Genomic DNA, 20165 nt, shown 5'->3' with positions numbered 1-20165 from the left:
AAGGCCAAGCCCAATTTAGTAATTAAATCAAGAATATTAGGCAGCAGCAAAGAGGCCCAAGCACAATTAAATAATTACAAGATTGATCTAGAAACTACTAAATAAAATATCTTGTAGTGTAAGATGTAGGAAAAAATTTAGAAGAACCCAAAAATATCTTAGGTCTAGATGTTTCTTTGGCTCTCATGGAGCAAGTATAAATAGGATGCCTTGCTCCTCATTTTCACCATCCAAGCAAGAAAGCAATCTTGGATCATATAAGTAGTAGAGTGTTGTAGTAGTTTGGAGGTATAGGATAATATTAGTAGAGGGTGTAATCTTGGTTAGATTATTAAGTAATAGAGTTGTAAGAATATATTAAGAGAGTAATAAAATTAGTTTCAATATAGTGTCCCTACTCAACAGTGTTGTTCGGATTGTGACTTTTTTTTTTTTGGGTCTCTGTTACGTGAGACTCAGTAGAATTGCTTTCAAAATTAATAGAAGTTAAGAGATATTGAATAAAAAAAATCAGAAATGACCAAAAAACCGAAAGAAAAATAGAATGAAGTGAAAGGATCATATAAATCTCTTAGGAGAATAGAGTGAGAAAAGCCAGACGCCTCTTTGTAATAATATGTTTTTTTTTTTAAATGATAATTATAATAAGGAATAATTAGGAATTAGTGAATAGACTATAAAATGGAATATCAATTGGTACCACAAATTCCAAACACTACAAACAAGTTCCGAATCAATCAACAAAATATCTATTTAAAAAATGTGCTTGGAGATCCAATTTGATATTTTTTTTTTTATAAAATTATTTACTATTATTTTTAATAAGTACAAAATCACCATTTATAGACTATCCAAAAACAACGGTTTTGTATCTGTCTATTTTCTTTTTTTCCAAAAAAAATATAAAATTTGGTCTCGAAACAAATTTAATTAAAGATATCATATTGATCAGTTCAAATTGACTGTTTGAACTTTAAAATCAAAGATAAAGTATATTAAACATAATTAGACATGAAAGACACAAATCATTTGAACCCTCCTGTGTTTCAAATGATTATAACAAATATAACAACTAAATCAAAATTGAGAGCGGGCCTTTGATCTAGTCACATAAAACAATGTGTTTTTTGTGATAACTCGTAGCTTTGAAATTCGGATGGAGAATTGCTTGTGCTTATTAAATCAAAATAATTATTGTTAATCAAACAGAGATGATTAACCCCCTAAACCCGACACACACACACACACACACCCCCCTCCCCGAATTCACATCCTCTCCAATACCTAATAAGGGAATCTTTTACAATTACTAGATCTGAACTGTTCTTTTTAACTTGGCACGAAACTCAAAGGCCAAAATACTGCCCCCTATTGCAACCTGAATCTCAAATTGTAAAGTGAGGGTGATCCTCTCCGGTACGGATCCCCCCCCAGACTATTGAATCCACTAGCAATTGGGCACGTCACGATGATTTTGTCGCGAGTCAAAGAATTACTGCTGATCTCAGTCAAATCTATTTAGTTCACAAGTTGTTTACCAGAAGATAGATTCCCCAATTAGAAATGCACATCGATTGCTTGACATGTACCTCGCAATGTACCTGACAAAAACAATACAAATTAGGCTAACGGCAATTTCATTTTTGGTTTGCTCTTCGTCCTTGTTCTTTTAAATTAAATACCTCAGCTTAAACTTATGGTGCTGGTGATGTGACAAGTCAAACTCCTTTTTCATTGGAAAGTTAAGTTAATCATGTTATATAATTCAATTCAGATATTTTTGTAGCCCTAGATACTAAAATCTTAATTTCACAGCATGTTTGCTCATTCATTCCACCACATTCCAGCCTTTTTTTCATGCACTTAAGTGTCCAGCGCGCCATAATTATATCTATTTTTTAGCACCAGTGGTTCTTTTATTGGTTCTCCATATAAATTTTGCGTAGTGATTTAATAATATAATTAAATCTTTCTTACTCTTAACAAGAAAAATTGTCCCCGAAATAACTCCCGCAGCATTTTCCTACTTCGATAGTGCAATTTGTTCCACTTCAGTGAATCTACATATACAACAGGAATTAGGAGAAATTTTAACATTCTATAAAGACGATGTTAAAAAATGAGTAAAAAAAATTACCTAAACTCATGCATAAGTAATTATATATAAACAAATAGATGAATTTATCAGTGCTTGATAATTAATGCATCTTTTCTACAGAACTCAAGATAACACTGTTGCCTAGAATTTTGATAAAGAAATACCAAGCTTGTTAAAACAATTGAATGAAGAGAGAAGAAAGAAACCTAAAATCAATTCAGTAAATTTGGGATAGCTATATAACACTGTACTCAAGAAAATAATAATTATTAATTTGATAACAACTTAACAAGTATCCTTTTAGAACCAGTAAATTTAAATTAATAACAAATTTCAAGGACAGATTATATCAGCTAACATATTGAAGAAGTAAAAACTTCAACTGGCAGCCTCTGCCATGAAATTTTCAAAAAAAAAGAAGTACAAACTTAGGAAATAGAAAATATAGTACGAAATCATCTTTGTGAGATCAGAATTAATTGACTAACTCCTAACCAATTTCACATCGGCTACATTAAAAAATATATTAGTACATTCACATAGTAGCTGAAATTAAACGAGTGATGACATGTAAACAGGTTGATCTTAGCACAAAATGATCTCCTACCAGCACACACCGACTGGTATGATGTTATAGGACAGAACCACTCTCAGTAAGTTTAGAATTCTTTCAAATCCTTATTAGCCAGTAAATAGAAGTGAAGCACCTTAATACATTTGTTAAAATGCTGCCTATAAAAACTGGACAACATTACAGGAAAACAGCAATTATTTGCAATTGCAAGGTCCCTAATTATTTCAAATATAGGTTTTAATAACTAAAAACCAATTCAACTTGAGGTGAGGCTAACTTTACAATTGGAAAAGGATGGAACTTTGAAAGCTTGGACACCACATTTCCATTGTAATTTAATCATTATTTGTTAAGTCACCCAAATGCCATTCCAAATTGACTAATAGGTACCAGTTGATTTTTGTATATAACTCTAAGAGGGACAACTTAAACAAGTATTATAGTTTCATCAAATCATATTATGTAACATATTGGCTGAAATTGTCATGAACATTAAAAAAAAACAATCTTTTTTGCTAAAATGAGGAATATATATTGAAAATTATTTTCATAAATCAAAGTAATTTCTGTAGCAATGTTATTTTAGATGTTTTTCAACAGAAAACTTCCTACTGTAGTACTGCTTTTAAAATATCGATATATATAGCAGGTCCTGTTATACAGATCCAAATCAGATGGTCCAGTTTGGTTCCTGTGCACTGGTTCAAATAATTAAAAAACCCATGTACCTGGATTGTCCCGTCAGGACCATCATTTAGTACCTGACAGTCTGGATTTAAATAACAGGACCAAGACATGTTAGCAGCAAATAGAGACCCAATGATGACCCATTCATTACTCTTGTTTCAAAACAAGTTCATTGGCAGACCTAAACTACCACTCATTTAAGCTGTCGTTTTAAAAACGAGAGGTTCTAAGCTTATATTTACAAAAGATACAGCCAAAATATATAACCACTAATATTAAATGTGAAAAAATTCAATCAATATCAAATGACTGAGACCATCAATTATCTAACATAAAATAGCAGTATGTACTACTCAACAAAAATAACAAGGAAACTACAAGAGTTTCATCATATGCATAGTCAAGTCACAAATGTATAGAACTAGGGCGAGGATGTATCCTCTGATTGTTAATAGGAAAAGGAAGGAAAAATGGTCATCTCAACCAACTGACAATGGCAGTAACATTAAAGCCAGAATATCGGAAAGAAGAAACAGAAATAAAGTTAATAACTTAATACTCAATTTCATTCTTTCAATTTGCAAGTACTTCTAGTTTTTTCATATCTTTAGAAAATCCAGTATTCAAAACACCGACAGTTGCTCTTAAGCATCACAAGTAATTTTAGTGTATTCATATCTTTAGAAAATCCAGCAATCACAATACCCACAGTTGTCTCTTTTTTTAAAAGCTTGACAGTGGCTGCCAAGGGTCAATATACCCACAGTTGATAGTATGCATATGGTACCAAAGATGTTAAGAGTTATGAAAACAGCACTGTTATAGATTACTTCCATATAGTTAATTATCTTGTGATTAAAGCACTAACTACAACTCCTTGCAATTGCAAGACACAAATGAAAGCCAGTTCTAAATAGATAGTTCAAATCCTATACCTAATATTTAAATAATAAGACCAAGTACAATTGCATGATGTAATCAGTTAATAAGCATTTGGACTATATATTTAATCTTTGATCGAATGATATGAATATCTAATTTTTTAGTGTTGTACTATTTTCCCTCAAATTAACTCCCTATTTCCTAATGAATATTAATAATTTTCTACTTGGGTATCTCACAAGCTTGCAATATCTTACAAAATGTGATCTCTATCTATTTCTAACACATCTAAAATTTATCAGAGAAGCCAACGCTGAGGACCATCGTGTAAAGCATTTTATCACATTCAATCATTTCCACAAGGGTATGACCCTTATTGTTTCTCCAAAAAAAAAAAAAAATCATTTCCACAAGCAAATTTTGATAAAAAGCCAAACTTGAGCAATTATAGAAAAACCAAATAATATTACTCGACAATAGCACGTACCTTCTTCAATTGGGTAACAAATTAAATTAGTATATTTCTGATCCATGATTCCAGTTGAAGAACAATTCTCTAATGCAATATATCTACAAAGTAGAAAGAACAAAAGAATGAGAGTACAATTCCGATTGCAAAACCAAACATAAAATTCAATTTCACAGTTATTATCATTAGGTTTTAGAACACCGTTGTCCAAATTTAAAATTCATTTTTCAATTGATTTTACTGTCAACTAAATTAAGTAGATTTAATACTTAGAAGTTTGAACTAATTATCTTAAAACATAACTGAGCTATTAATAAAGTTCATGAATACATACCATAACTTCATTACAGGATCAAATTGAACAAGTAGGATTTTAAGCAAACAAAAAAAAAAGTGTGAAATTCTAAAAACAGCTGATACTCACCAACTGTGGCCAGAAAACATGTGAACATACAATCACACGTTCTGTGGGCCAAAAGAGAAAATTATATCACCCATTCATCTAATTAATGTTTGTTGGCATAATTGAGTACACAAAAACACCTAGGATAAAATTAAAAGGGTGAATGGACCACAAAACTTAGACAAAATAACGGTTTCTAACATATATATATGTGATCACAAACAAACGGTAAAGAGAGAAATCTCACATTTAATTAATGTTAATTGAAGATCGATCCTTACATGGAGACAGATCGCATGAAATATGTCATCACTCATCATGACAAAGAGAATATTTTGGAGAAGCCATATTTGACTATAATAACTTCAGATCTAAATGATCTAGCAAGATTTGCATCAAGCGCCACTAATATTGTTTGAAAATAACTAAGAAGAAAATCGCAGTTAGGGTTTCCGATCTTTTTTTTGGGGAATCATGGCAGAAGCTGCCAGTTTTAGGGTTTCCGATCTTGCAATCCGATAATAGCCCTAAAAAATCCAATAGTATCTTACACTTCAAAGAGAGAAATCAGAGATTTGGACATCGTGAAAAGAAACAGCGTTAAACTAAGGAAAAGAAATATGAGCTGCCAAGGAAAAAAGGAAAAAGATCAGAAAAAGAATTAAAATAAGAAAACCAGCACTACAAGAATATTCAATCCGTGAGGTTAAAAAATGAATATTACAGACTGAGTAAGCCGATTTTTTTTTTTCTTAAAGTATCGTCATTATTAACTGGAGTATTTAAGAGGATAACGATTTACTTTTGAATCTACTTTTCATGTCCCCCGCAGTATATGAGGTGCAATTAAAAAAATGGACGGTCCAGGTTAATCGAAGTGGACCAAACTCAATTCAGCATCTATTGAAACTATAGATCATGCTCTGAGATTCGTGCCAAATTAAAAGGAATGATTTGGATTTATTACTTGCACCTCAGGTAACTGGAGAGTGATACGGATTTCTTCTACCCTCGCTAGTATATAACTTGCATATTTTAAATAAATTATCGCAGAAAAAGTCATCTCGCTTCTGCTAAAAGGCCAGAAAAAAAAAAAAAAAAAAAGGGAATAGAGAGAATCATAGAGAAGTTACCTCAGCAACAAAACAATATTCAAGAGGTAAGAAGAACCATTAGTTGCCAGTAATTTCGGTGAAAACCGCACAATCCTCGGTGTACTTTCATTTTTCTATTTCATCTTAAATAGCCGCCTGGCCCGCCTCTTCAGTCCTCACAGTACCTATAATAGCGCCGTACTTCTATCAGAAATTATTTCGTTTAAAAAATAAGAACAATATAAATGAAATAAAAGGGAAGAAAGCGGGAAGTTGCTTTGGAAAAGTCTCTATTTCCCATGAAACTCGTGCTACTCACAAGTGGCATGCTGCATGCATGCCTGATATTGATCTGTCATTAAATTTCTTTAATTATAACAAGAAAGAAAGAGCAGAGAGAATTAGGATGAGAGAAAGAATTAAAGAGAGAGGGGACAACGCCTGACAGAGAGAGGAACGAGCACGCAACGGTGTGTATACCGCCTGTATACCATCCCCACTGTGTGCTCGCTCTCTTCTGTCAAGCACTCAAGCCATTCTCTTTCTTCTTTCGCTTCATTATGTAGTACTGTTCCAACAAATATCAATAAACTAAATACAAATATTTCACAAAAAAAAAATCTGATGTAGAGGGTAGATGGAGAGTAAGGGTTAATGAGGCTGATTGCCTCCGGCCAAGTAAAAGCCAACAAAAACAAAAATTGAGAACAGATGCCATGGATTACTTTTTTTTTTTTTTTTGAGGAAATGAATTACTTTTCTGGGAAGGGTATGTATAAATAGCCTGAAGATTGAAAAGGTGTCGACTTGCTATTGGTTGAATGTGAGCGCCTGGTCTAAGGTGGTGGGCCCAGGATTAATGGGCTCGAGTGGGATCGGTTCCTTGATGTACGACTTTTCTTTCACCGATGAATATTTTTTTTTATTCTCTGGTCTCTTTTACTATTTAGCTTCGGCCTTTGGCCTTTGGATCATGTTACCATGCGGCATTATGTCATCTTTCTTCAAGTTATCTGTTATACGATTTCGAGTGATAGCAACGGCGGTTAATTCCGTACAAATGTTGTTGTTTGTGTGTACTTATTGGTCAGATTTATTTTAGTAATGATAATATGTTTATTTTTCGAATAACTTTCTGCTCTTTTGGCATTTTCTAGCTGACGTGTATGGTAGGGGAACTGGAATACACCACAGTTATATCTTGCTACTGAAAAGTTGGAGGAATTTGTCTTTTTTTTTATCAATTATATTTATCAGATTTAAAACGGATTAGGATTTTAAATTCTGCGAGGTTTATATATGAATTTAATTAATTATGTGGATTCCTAAAAATCTGCATGCGATCTAATAAATTATTAAGAATATTTTGGAATCTACTTAATAAATGCGAATTTGAATATTATGGATATCTAATGACAATTATTGATGCACAAGGTGCATTTGGATAACAAAACAGAAAAAAATCAAATAAATCTAATTAAGTCGTTCATTGAGCTCAGTGATTTATATATGAGATAATGGTAACTCGATATTGTCGTAAGTTAATAACAGATATGAACTCTCAAATAATTAAGAAGCTTATCCAAAAAACACTTCGGAAATCGATCTTAGTAACGAGACCACTCCAGGAGACATTGTTGAATTTGTTGTTCAACTCTTCCTTGACAGATTCAGAATTTTTGTGAGAAGAAACAAAAAAAATATTTAATTGAATTTAAATAGTTAATTAGATTTAAACACATTAACTAATTAGGTACTCGATAAAAACAACAAGATTTTAACTTATATTTTTCACTACTCTGACTTGTAATATTTTATACTCTAGCTTATAATTTTAATTACCAATTATAATTAAAAAAACTTATTTAAATTTTAACTCTAAATTTAATCCGAATTACAAATCAAATATTTAAAGGGGAGTAAAAAAAATTCTTGAGAGCAAAATCAGTCAGGACCATAAATCTCCACTTAACTCAAAATCCAAAAATAAAATTGTATTGTCCCCAATACAATATGAATCCGCTCCTGCCTTCTTGAATAAAATTAGGACATGTAAATTAATTATGGACTATGATAAGTCCAATTCTATTTTACTAGTATGATATTAGTGTCATTTCAATCTAAACGACAACAACTCCAAAAACCTATCAAATAAACTTTATACGATAAATTAATAAAAACCGTTTAAACCGATCTACCACTTTCAATAGACTATACTAAGGTCTAATTAGGACTGATCTTTCTGGTTTCTCAATGGACTATACTAAGCACCACCGCTTAGGCCCGTTCGATCCATAACATAATTAACATTGCCTAATCGGACATATTTCTGATCTATATCGTCCGTTTTGAGCCTACATGACTCGGATTCTTTCGCTCTCAGTGGATTGGGGGTGGGTGCATCAGGTCTCAACGGAGACATCCATATTTGTTTCGATTGTATAGGAACTTATAATTAAATTTATGTTCCCTTTATTAATAAATTTGGAAATTGATAAGCGGAGTCCGGCTAATTATATACTCCGAGTAGCATTTCAACATATATATGCTTCCGGTTCATAACTCATTAAATCATTCAAAAAAGAATATAAAAAGAATTATATATATGTAACCGAAGTTGTATTGAAGTGAAGGAGATCTGTTTTGAATTCATTATTTAAAACTAACATGATGGATATTTAACCAAAACATATATGCTGAAATGATGCCAGAAGCGTATTAGCCGTAGTCACGATAAGCACATATATTAACTTTCGTCTTCAATTGAAACATTTTTGTCTCCATTATACATGCGTCCATTTTTTAAATATCAATAATTTAAAATTTAAAATTGTTAGATTTGATCTATATTATGTTCTCTATACACATATAATAGATTACGATATTTGGAATTTGTTTTTATCAGTATCAAGAACTTGCAAAAATACATGATTAATATGGATAAATTATGGGCGTTAAGAGACCAATATTTGGTTGAGTGGCAAAGGCAATACCATCAGTGTGGAAGGATGCAGGTTCGAGACCCGGATGGAAAAATTTCTTATGAATATTAAATAGTTAGTTGGCTTAACCTCCATCCTTTACTCAAAAAAATATGAACGTTTATTTTCAACTTATTGATTCATATAAAAAAAAACAAAGCCGAAATATAATAATTTTGTATGTGCATGTAGTAGAAAATAGTATAAATCATATTTAGTGGTTTTATTTTAACACATAAATTTTAAAATATTTGTTATTAAAAAATAAGAAATAAAAGTACGTTGACAACACAAAAATAAAGGCATTGGAACCATTTTCTGTACACTACATTTGACTTAAAAAAAGTTTGTAAGCCCTTGCCGAGTTCTTATTTTGCATGCCTAGTTTAATTACTTTCTATTAAGAAACCCATACCACTCAAAACTGTTTCCACAATTGCAAAATTTCTCGTAGATAATATGTAGGGACCGAATCAGACTTTCAAATTATAGATGTCAAATTTGATTGGAATCAATCATATCAAATTTTCATGCTTCAAATGTGTCACACCCCAAACCAGGAATTCTGAATCAAGACGTGATCAACCTCGCCTCGTGCTTAATTAATCATTAAGCACGTAAGGCTAAGATAAACATAATAGTAAAAACAACAGCGAAAGCATAATATAAAATGTCAAGCATCCGTCACATATAAATAAATAAACATAAACATATACATCATACAAAGTGTAATCTATGTCACCTCAAATTAACATCATCTAAAGAAGGGAAGTACAGGATCTAATGAGTTCCGTATATAATACAAAAATACAGATACTCATGATCCTACCCAAAATCCTAAATAAAAGTAAATCAAACGGTGTGGCCATCAGGGATAGCTCCTGGCACCTCCTGCTGCGGACCGCCAGACTCTGTACCTAAAACTCACGAAACAACTTGTGGGTGAGCGACGAATCGCCCAGTATGTGACCCAGAATTATCCCCTCAGGGATCCTCTATGGTCAAAGCACTTTCATATATATAAATTGCGTTCAGTTAAGAATATAATTTAAAATATGCACAAGTGTAAACCTATCTCAATATCTAATAGTCATAAAACACTTTTAATTAATGCCATGATGCGATTATTTTAATATGCCAACATGCAAAATAAACCCAAAGTCAAAATACAATATCGGATAGTAATCAATTCGGAGTCCAATACCAAAGCACTGTGTGAACAAATATAATAATAATAATATGCAATTATGTAAATCACCCCGTGCCGTGCCAATAGTATCAAAAGAATTGAATAATATAATCCAAGGACTGTGATCAGGGAACAATGATACACGTTGTCTAATGACATCGCGCATTGTCCACAAGATTAGCATTACACTAGCACACTAGCCGATGGTTATATCTAAATCCGGTGTGTCATCTCGCCTAAACGATTCATCAATCAAACATATAAAATAGGAGAAATCATACAATGCAAGTCGTAAAAATAGTCAATCTCATCCCTCATGAGCATGAGAGAACTCCATTCATCCGGCCGGATTCACGGGATCAATAAGTAGTGCCAGCCTCGAACTGGTGCACTAAAGTGCCATGGCCTCGAACTGTGCAACACAACGCCACGGCCTCGAACCGTGTAGCATAATGATCAATAAGTAGTGCCAGCCTCGAACTGGTGCACTAAAGTGCCACGCCCTCGAACCGTGCAACACAACGCCACGGCCTCGAACCGTGTAGCGTAATATCAAGACTGTCAGTCCAGCTGCGCAACCCTGAAACAATGCCATCGGGGCCTCGAACCACCGATGGGGTAACCCGTCCTAGGCATGTAGCTCCTAATGTAGGTGGGAAACTCCTGAATCGTTCGTACATCCGGACTCGAACCGGTGCACGTAAAAATGTAAAATGAACGGAAAACATATATAGTTCCAACTAGTACATATAATATAAATCCTAAGGCCATCCGAGAATCAAGTGACGCTCGGCTCAGTGGCTATCGAGCCGTCCCATACCAAGTGACACAAGACGGAACGAAGTCACTCGGCCCTGCTCAGCTCTCACCAATGCATGCATATGCACGTAAAATAATAATATAGTCCATTACACTCTTATTAGAATATTAGGTTATTAGCTGTCTTCTTCTCATCAATGCATGCATATGCATAGGGGTGCACAAAAAATTCGAGATTCGTGATTCGATTCGAGTTCGATTCGAAAAAGTTCGAAAAAAATTCGATTCGAAACTAATTCGGTTCGAAATTAATTCAAACCAGTTCGATTCGAAATTAATTCAATTCGAATTCGAACCAGGGCAGGTTCGAATCGGTTCGGTTCGAAATTATTTTGGGTTCGAAATTCAACTCGGAGTAGGCTGCAGGCTGCTTTTTAACATTATTTTGTCAAATATGCCCTTGGGCCATTCTTTACCATTTTTAACATTATGGAGCTATTGAAGGCTGCGGGCTGCTTTTTAACATTATTGGGCTGCAGGCTGCTTTTTAATAATAAAATAATGGAGCTATTGAAGGAAGCAGAGCTCAGCGCCGGTCGTCCGGTTTTTAACATTATCCCACAATTTCAAATCAAAATAAAAGCAGCTCTCAGTAGCCTATAAAAGCAGCTGAGTTCCGAGAAGAAATTCAAAACCACAAAACAGAACTCGGATAATGGGTTTTGTTTTAGTTTAAATTTGTTTGGATCTGAATCCGAATTCATTTGTTAATAAATTAAATAATTTAAATTTAACTGAATTGGTTTTAATTTCGAATTAATTTCGATTCGAATCGAACCAGTTCGAATTATACCGAATCGAATTCGAACTAGTTTTTTAGGTTTTAAATCATTGCAATTTCGAACTGGGTTCGATTCGAATTAATTTCGAATTCGAATTCGAACTTGGGTAGATTCGGTTTGGTTCGGTTCGTTTGCAGGCCTACATATGCACGTTAAAATTTTCTACAACTAAAAGTAATAAATAAATTGTATATTTTTATACAAAGATCATGATTTAATTTGACAGTTAAAATTTTGAAAAATTTACGAAGTCCATTACACTCTCTCCGTCCCCCTCAATCAATCCTCATTCCTCACGCCGCGCATCAAAATTGTTAATAACAAAATTCTTTGTTTTTTTATATCAGTCTTTGATCTTTTGATCTTTCGAAACTGAGATGGCGAATAACTTGTGAATATTATATCAATTGGGTGGCTTCACAGTTCACACCCAACTTTACTAAAACAATAAAATAATAATAATAATAATAATAATACTCAACCCAACACTTTCCCTCTATTGCCGGCCCATACATCTTTGGATAGTTTCTACAGGAAAACAACTAGTGAAGTTATATTAAACCAACCAAGCAGACTTAATTATCAACCAGCTCAAAACTTGTTAATCATCCGGTATAGGGTTCCCAAAATAATCGAAGCATTAAATGAAAATAAAGTAGCATAAATAAAATTCTTACATCAAAAGCACATGAGGCCGCCTTACATAATACCAGAAAATTCCCTACATCTCTGAATAAGCTGTAGTTAGCAATTTATTCAAACCCTAAACTATAATACCTCACCGAACTCAATGCATCAAACAAAGAACTGAGGTACTAGGAGTAAAAGAAAGTAAAACTAGAAAAATATTATAAATAAATACGTCTTGACTCGAAACCATAACAAACATGTAGTGCTACTTATTTCATTTCCCATACAATGCCACCATCCTCTGCAATTTACCAAAAATAACAGATTGTTAGACTAAATAAACAAAGAAAAAAAGGATCAATCTCGAAACGGCATGCTTTTGACCTGAGTGGAAATGATAATTACTTATGCCGCATAGGTTATTCAAAATATTTCACATTTTGGAGGGTATGTATGATATGTTAGTAGTTCTCCGAAATGATAATTACTTATGACCCCCCCCCCATTTCAAACACTAAAGTTCACTGATGACATCAGTTTGGACCAAAAGAAGACAATAATATATTAAAACTGTATATATCATTCAAGCAAGGACTGGAGATCATCTAATCAAGTTGTCTTTTGCACTCGACTGTTTTAACCTCATGAGTTTTGTGACTCCATTTGGGTTTCATTTCTAGCCTACCCCAACTTGTTTGGGACAAGGCTTGGTTGTTGTTGTTGTTTTAACCTCATGCCCTCTCTAGCTTGATCACACATGCAGAAACTATACATCTTTCTTTCTCCCCATTTACTTTAACTCTATTGATTTACTTGTGTAACTTTTTTTTTTATTGCAATAGTTCTTTCACCACGATGTTTCTTATTTGTTTTGCTAGTACGAACTAATTTTTATCTGGCGCCAACACACTGTTAATTTTCTACAAAACAATTTTAAAGTCAAGTTAATTATCAATATAAATCATTTTTACTGATAAATTTATGATTTGACCCACAATTTAGTCCCTTGCAGAAAAAAAATACTAATAAATATATAATTTAAGCAAAAAATTTCAAATGCAATGCATTGCACCTCATAGTACTTGAATAAATACTTTGACTCCCATGACCAAAATCTTGCATCTGCCATTGGACAGAGGCACAGAGCTATACAAGATGCAGTTTCAGAATACCAATTAAATATCTCATGCAACTCCTATGATATGAGAAATACCTCATTAAATTTAGCCAGCTCAGGTAACTTAGAAAACAAGCCATGTTGTAAGCATTTCATATCAGCCAGTTTTTGTCTAAAGAGAGAGAAAAATGACTCCGTTCAACTAAACAAGTAAGTGTAAGCCTACGGGCAATTTAGCCAAACAAAAAAAAAAAGTTACTGTAATGTTAAGTACCACTATAACTAACCTTCAATCTTTTTCTTTATCCAGATCTCTCCTAGCATTCCTGCACCAATACCAGCTACAATGCACATACCATAGATGGCAAAAGCCTTTGGCCGAGATAGGCGTGGCATGAAGTAGTAGTCCGGTACTTGTCTCAATTTTTTGGGCAACCGTTTTTTCACAATCGGAATGCTCGAACTTGTTGCAGTAGTCGAGGTACTGGTTTCTCCAACTGTTCTCCAATCCACATTTTTAAGCACTTCTTTTGAGTTGTTAGCTGCCATATCAAATGAAACTGCTCTCACACAAACAACGAAAAAAAAAAAATCAATATTAATGATGATCAATCACTTTGCTATTTAAAAAAGAAGAAATATTAATGATGATCAAATGAAACAAGCCTTGTGTTACCGTCATGTACCAATTAGGTTGTCAGTTCCATGCCAATAGGCTCTTTTTTATGGTCCCATCAATATACGAGTATTTACCAGCTGTATCAACAGCTATTGGCACTGACAGGTACCAACCTATGGAAAGTGGTCAATCTCAAAATGGATTCTCTTAGATTTTACACCTGAATTTCAGTGATTAATAGTACTTGGCCTGATTGGCATTGTACCAAGCCGTTCTGATACCAGTAAAACAAAGAAAATCTTTGAACTTATTTGGATCTAGTTTGGTGTTAAAGTGTCAATGGTTTCTCATTTGAACAAGATGATGCAGCCAGAAAGAAAAGTTTAAAAAATGGCGAAGGTACTATACCAATAACGTATCAGCCCGGAGCAACATGTGGTTTGGTCCAGAAATTTCAAAAAGTAAATCAATACCGCAATTTATACAAATAATTCTTGCTGTATGTTTTACCATACTTTTCAAACTTCTATAGTAACTAACTTTTTGTTATAAATAAGCTCAGAGAAGATAGCAGATTAGAGTTTATTCGTTTTTTTCATAGTGTAATGTTAAGTTTAGTTTAGGGTGAGTGAGTTTCCTTCGGGTCCCCTGGTCCCTGTTGGGTGAGTTATTCCTCTTTGGGTGATGGCCCCAACGATTATCTTGTATTGTTTACTATTTTATCAATAAATATTTCTTCTTCTTTTTTTGTCGGCTTTGCAAATTTTCCACTATCAATTTTTTTATTACACACGGATAATGCAAATTCAACAGAAATATCACAACTAAATCCCAGAAAAACAACTCTTTTTTCTGAGACATGTAGAGGACTGAGAATGTTCCTTTTACGAGTCACCCCTGAGGAGACCCGTAACTGGAAAGTAACAATTCTATACCAACAGGAAATAATCGTACTAACAAAGTGCATGTTACATTTAAGATCTGAACTAACTCCATATGAATCAAATAATTGACGAATTCAAGGTGGAAACAGAGATTTAGAAAAAGCAAACCAATTAAAGGCTAAAAGGAGCGAAAGGAGGGGATGAGGCCGTGAGAGGCGCGTTGCCTGGTGAGCTACGAGGAGTGGTTGGTTTCTTCGCAGGCGAGTCGGTGAGGGGCTCGACACCGGGTGGGGGAGAGGCGGAGAGTGCGGCTGCGCGGCGTGAGGAATGAGGATTGATTGAGGGGGACGGAGAGAGTGTAATGGACTTCGTAAATTTTTCAAAATTTTAACTGTCAAATTAAATCATGATCTTTGTATAAAAATATACAATTTATTTATTACTTTTAGTTGTAGAAAATTTTAACGTGCATATGCATGCATTGGTGAGAAGAAGACAGCTAATAATCTAATATTCTAATAAGATATATATATATATAATATTATTTAATTACTCTACTCTTAAAATACAGTAAATTCATATTTTTCAGGGTTTATGCAATTCTACCTACAATGCGGAAAAGGATAAACATACTCTACAGTTTTAATGCAACTACTTAAAAATAAAGTGCAGATGTCAGGTCAGATGGATCGACTGGTAAGAGTACGCCCACGAAAGAAAATAATTCAGATATCCCACACCTGTAGGGCTGGAGTCTCTGTGGCTAACCCTCAGCGAAATCAGCATGCTCCGCGTATGCTCCGAACTGCTGGTCAGTCGGATCAGTCCACGAATCAGAATCGTACTGGATCTGCTGATCTGAAATTACGTAATTATAACTAATTAATATCTACCCTAATATATTCTAACCCTCGCCCCATTTAATACGTTTGAGTCGTATTCTCGATTATTTCAATTTATAAAACTTGTCACTTTGATTATTCACTTTGATTAATCTAATCTAATTTACGTGTTGTCCAATTAATTAATTCTAAGTCGCACAATTCGTTATTTTATAACTAATCTAATTTTACATTTAATTCGACGTTTCAAATCTAAGTATAAAAATAAATATTTTTCATTTATGTTTCAAAACTACTTAAATGTTATAAATCTTTAAAACTTGTTTTATTAAACTTTTATTTTATTTAAATGTGTTGGGTGTTTTATGTATGTTTTTGAATGATTATAAGTTAAATAATATTCATATACCACATTGCATCATATAAAAATAATATTTAGTGGAGTTTATACACATATTCTAAAGTACATAATATATACTTGTACATAATTTAATCTTACGTAGTTCCATTATCACCCAATGTTTTATTTGTTCTTTAGAATCTATATATTAACATTTTAACACATTATCATGCTTTTAATTAATAAAATTACTTTTTAACTAATACTATCTTTTATAATTAATTAATTTGTCACTGTTAATAAATTATGTTTAAAGTTTCAGGTCAAGCTCACCAGGAAGAGGTATTAAGCACATTTTATTTACAAACTTCGTTTAATTAAAATTAGTCTTACAACTAAAACTCAAATCAGATTTTTAAACTAAATCTCTATTTTTACAAATTATCGGCTCAGAAATAAAAGGTTAATATTCACCTTAAATAAATTATTATATCTAGTTTCTATAGTCAAGAGTTTTGGCATGTTCTAATTATAATTTGATTTGACCCAAGTCCCATATTCATTTATTCAAATTCACAGCCGAGCCCAACATAGAGGGCTCAATAAAAATAATTCACCCATTCGGATTCATTGAGTTAGGCCGAATCCCATACCTTAACAATTTCTTACTTTTACAATTATACCCCTTTACTTTAAACATTTGCAACTCGATCCTAGTAGTTTTTTAAATCATCACATTTACTTACTTTAATCAATACCCCTCAATATTATTAAAATTTGCCACAGCCCCTCTATTTTCAATTGTGCATTTACCAGTATCAAAACAGAGGAGTACTAAAGCACTACAAGTCAACATAGCATTACACAACCTACGACAGAGGGGTCTCAAAGAAAATAATTCAAGCAATTCAATCGAGTCGGGAAAATCAACAACCAAACTCGATACTTAGCAAACTCATATCCTACGGCATTAATCAACTCATCAAGGTATGAATCAAAAATTTAGAAGCGAATTTTAGAAATTACCCGAAAGAGAAAATGTCGAAAGAAAGCGGCCGGTTCCGAGGGTTTCGCCTCACCTCGCCTTGCAGCCGTCTCACTCAAGCACAAGCAAGCACCATAGCAACCGTAAGAAAGCACCCGCAAGCAACAAGGACAAACCCCCAATTTCTAGGGTTTCGGATTCTCACGAGTTTAGAGGCAAACGGTGCAAAAGAGAGAGAGATAAATTGGAAGAGGAGGTCCACGGGTTAGAGAATCCGAGAAGGAGATAAATTGGCAGGGGAGGCAGAAAAAGAGAGAGAGGGGCGGGTGGTGGGGTTTCACGGACCGAGAAGGAGAGAGTGGGGTGGCGGGTGGTGGTGGTGGGCTGGTCACTGTAGCGACGGGAGAGGAGGGAGGGCGGAGCCCCTGGTTTTGGCGTAGAAGAAGAGGAAGGGAACGGGTGAGGGGGGGGTTTGGCGTAAGAACAAAGCAGAGGGGGGGGGGGGGGGGGGGGGCGCTGGGTTGGGGGGTCTCACGGGCAGAGAGGGAAGAGGGACAGGGGAGAGGGGGTTTATTAAAGGGGGTGCTTCAAGATTCGTGTTGGATTTAATTCAAAGGTTCAAACAATTCAAAATTTCAATCTGGTCTCATTTAATTGGTTTAAATTCCGTTTCTTTCATAAATTCAAATCAAAAGTTCATAAATTTTTGTAACTATATTTGTACATATAATTTGTATATTTATTTCTCAATTTAAGATTTGAATAATTCGGTCTCCTTTTATATAATTATATATATTCAATTAGTTCTCTAAAAATTCTAAATGAACGAGTTTTATAATTTATATAATTTATTTGTACGAATAATTTCGTATAATTATACTCTTATTTGGAATTCAATTACTTATTTATTCACACGAATCTAATTAAATCAATTTCTTCTTTCCTAAAAATTCAAAGGAATTGTAACGGATTTTCTAAGTTGCTAATTTATCGAATGATTATAATTTGGGTAAATTTCGCTGGAGGTCACTAAACTTTGTTATTTGTCACGAATTGGTCACTCAACTTTGATTTGTCCCTTTTGAGTCACTCAACTTTGTTATTTGTCCCAATCAAGTCACTCAACGTTTTCCATCCAAATTTTTAACGGAATATTCCTATTCCGTCCAAAAAATTAACGGAATATACCCATTCCATCCAAAATTTTAACGGAATTAGCATATTCCATCCAAAAAACTAACGGAATTAGCATATTCCGTTAAAAATTTGGATGGAAAACGTTAAGTGACTTGATTGGAACAAATAACAAAGTTGAGTGACTCAAAAGAGACAAATCAAAGTTGAGTGACCAATTCGCGACAAATAACAAAGTTTAGTGACCTCCACCGAAATTTACCCTTATAATTTTATTCCTAGTGTTGTATTTTATTTTATTTTTAAATCTCTAAATTTTAATGTACATAATTTCATACTTCATTTATATTTCAAATTTTTAGATTCATTTTTAATCGGTCAGAAAATTTTCTGAACGATCGTTAAGTTAATTAAAAATTTTATTTAAGTGAAATGATTGATTTAGTAATTTAATCTTGTTTTAAAATTTCGAAATATAACAAAATGAGAGTCAATTTTACAGTACATGTACTCTAAATTATATAGAAAATCACGTATAAACATAAAAATTTAAAATAAATCGAGGTCAATTGATTTCATTTATTTTCAAATGTTTTATAACAATGTGTGCTACGAGTACTGGCTAAATGATTTGAGCCCTGACAATATGTGTGCTAGCTGCTACAATGTAATTATAACTGCAGCATTTTCTATGTAATCCAAATGTGAACTAGCTGAGGCCTGAGGATTAATTGTTTGTACCTTAATCGGGTTAGTTTAGTTGGTCGAATAATTAGTTGTATGAGGAGATATCAGGCAGGCTACAGAAACAGAGTTTGTCAGCAAAAATGTGAAACAAACAGATTCATTGGCAGAAATGGATTGTCAGTAAATATGTGAAATCAGGTTCACTGGCATATTTTTTTGCCTATGGAAAGAGCATTAACACATAGTTATCACGAATCTTGCAAACATTAGAGCTCTAGATCGAACTGGTGATCGATAAAGCACTGTGTGAGAGTCAATGTAAAGTAAGCTAAATAGGTAAAATTCTGTTAACCGGATCGTTAATCACTATTTTAAAGCGTGTCATGCTTGTACGCTGTAATATACTATGAAACAGTGGGTACATAACCATGTTTTTAACAATAGATGCTACTCTATCTAATGGGCTAATTAGTTACTAAAGGCCCATTTAGGTAGTGGTTAAGCAGAAAATACAAATAAAACAAGATTCACAGCCCAAGGCCCATACGAGTCCCTCCTCTTGTTTATTTCTTAAGACATTTCGGACCAGGCAGTCATGACCCGCATAATAAACATCGAGTAGTATGCTATAATAATTTTATCAATTTTGGCAAATGTGGAGATGCCACTATCCGTGCCTTTATAAGGATGTGGGAGAATTTCGCGCCCACTTGAATTTAACATAATTTTATTTGAATTATGAATATACGTAGAGGAGGGATCCAATTATATCATTTTATGGTGACATATTTTGACACCATATTTTTATAAGCTATTTTTTGCGATTTCAAAATTCAAATAGTTGATCCGAACTGTTTAACGTGATATTCATATTAAAATATTCTTGGAAGTCAAATCTTATATTTTTTGAAAATTTATTACTATTTATTTAGAATTTTTTAAAATTACT

At 33.4% G+C, this 20165-nt stretch overlaps 1 protein-coding gene and 1 long non-coding RNA gene across 6 annotated transcripts; both read right to left on the bottom strand.

Annotated features, from left to right (window-relative positions):
* Window positions 1–1072: 1072 nt before the first annotated feature.
* Window positions 1073–6938, bottom strand: LOC144565840 (uncharacterized). Of its 2 annotated transcripts, none has more exons than XR_013514990.1 (4): window positions 5361–6218; window positions 4729–4811; window positions 1978–2060; window positions 1073–1601 (listed from the first exon to the last, which is right to left on the bottom strand). It is a non-coding gene; the product is annotated as an uncharacterized LOC144565840 (long non-coding RNA). The 2 variants fall into 2 exon arrangements; XR_013514989.1 differs by lacking the exon at window positions 5361–6218 and adding an exon at window positions 6247–6938 and having other exon boundaries at window positions 1075–1601.
* Window positions 6939–12593: 5655 nt separating this feature from the next.
* LOC144565869 (uncharacterized) lies at window positions 12594–17880 on the bottom strand. Of its 4 annotated transcripts, XR_013515052.1 has the most exons (5): window positions 17437–17880; window positions 15969–16086; window positions 14013–14285; window positions 13822–13897; window positions 12594–12909 (listed from the first exon to the last, which is right to left on the bottom strand). XR_013515052.1 is itself a non-coding variant. In XM_078315715.1 (4 exons), the coding sequence occupies exons 2-4, from the start codon at window positions 16012–16014 to the stop codon at window positions 12878–12880; spliced, it is 351 nt and encodes a 116-aa protein (XP_078171841.1). In that variant the 5' UTR covers window positions 16015–16086; window positions 17437–17880; the 3' UTR covers window positions 12594–12877. The 4 variants fall into 4 exon arrangements, 3 of the variants coding, with proteins under 3 accessions (XP_078171841.1, XP_078171842.1, XP_078171843.1); XM_078315715.1 differs by lacking the exon at window positions 13822–13897; XM_078315716.1 differs by lacking the exons at window positions 13822–13897; window positions 15969–16086 and having other exon boundaries at window positions 17437–17879.
* Between the last annotated feature and the right edge of the window lie 2285 nt (window positions 17881–20165).

Source organism: Carex rostrata, chromosome 14 (genome assembly GCF_964058835.1).
Source record: "Carex rostrata chromosome 14, lpCarRost1.2, whole genome shotgun sequence".
NCBI lineage: Eukaryota > Viridiplantae > Streptophyta > Magnoliopsida > Poales > Cyperaceae > Carex > Carex rostrata.
Note: the sequence above shows the minus strand (reverse complement) of the source record. Positions and strands in the feature narration are given on the sequence as shown.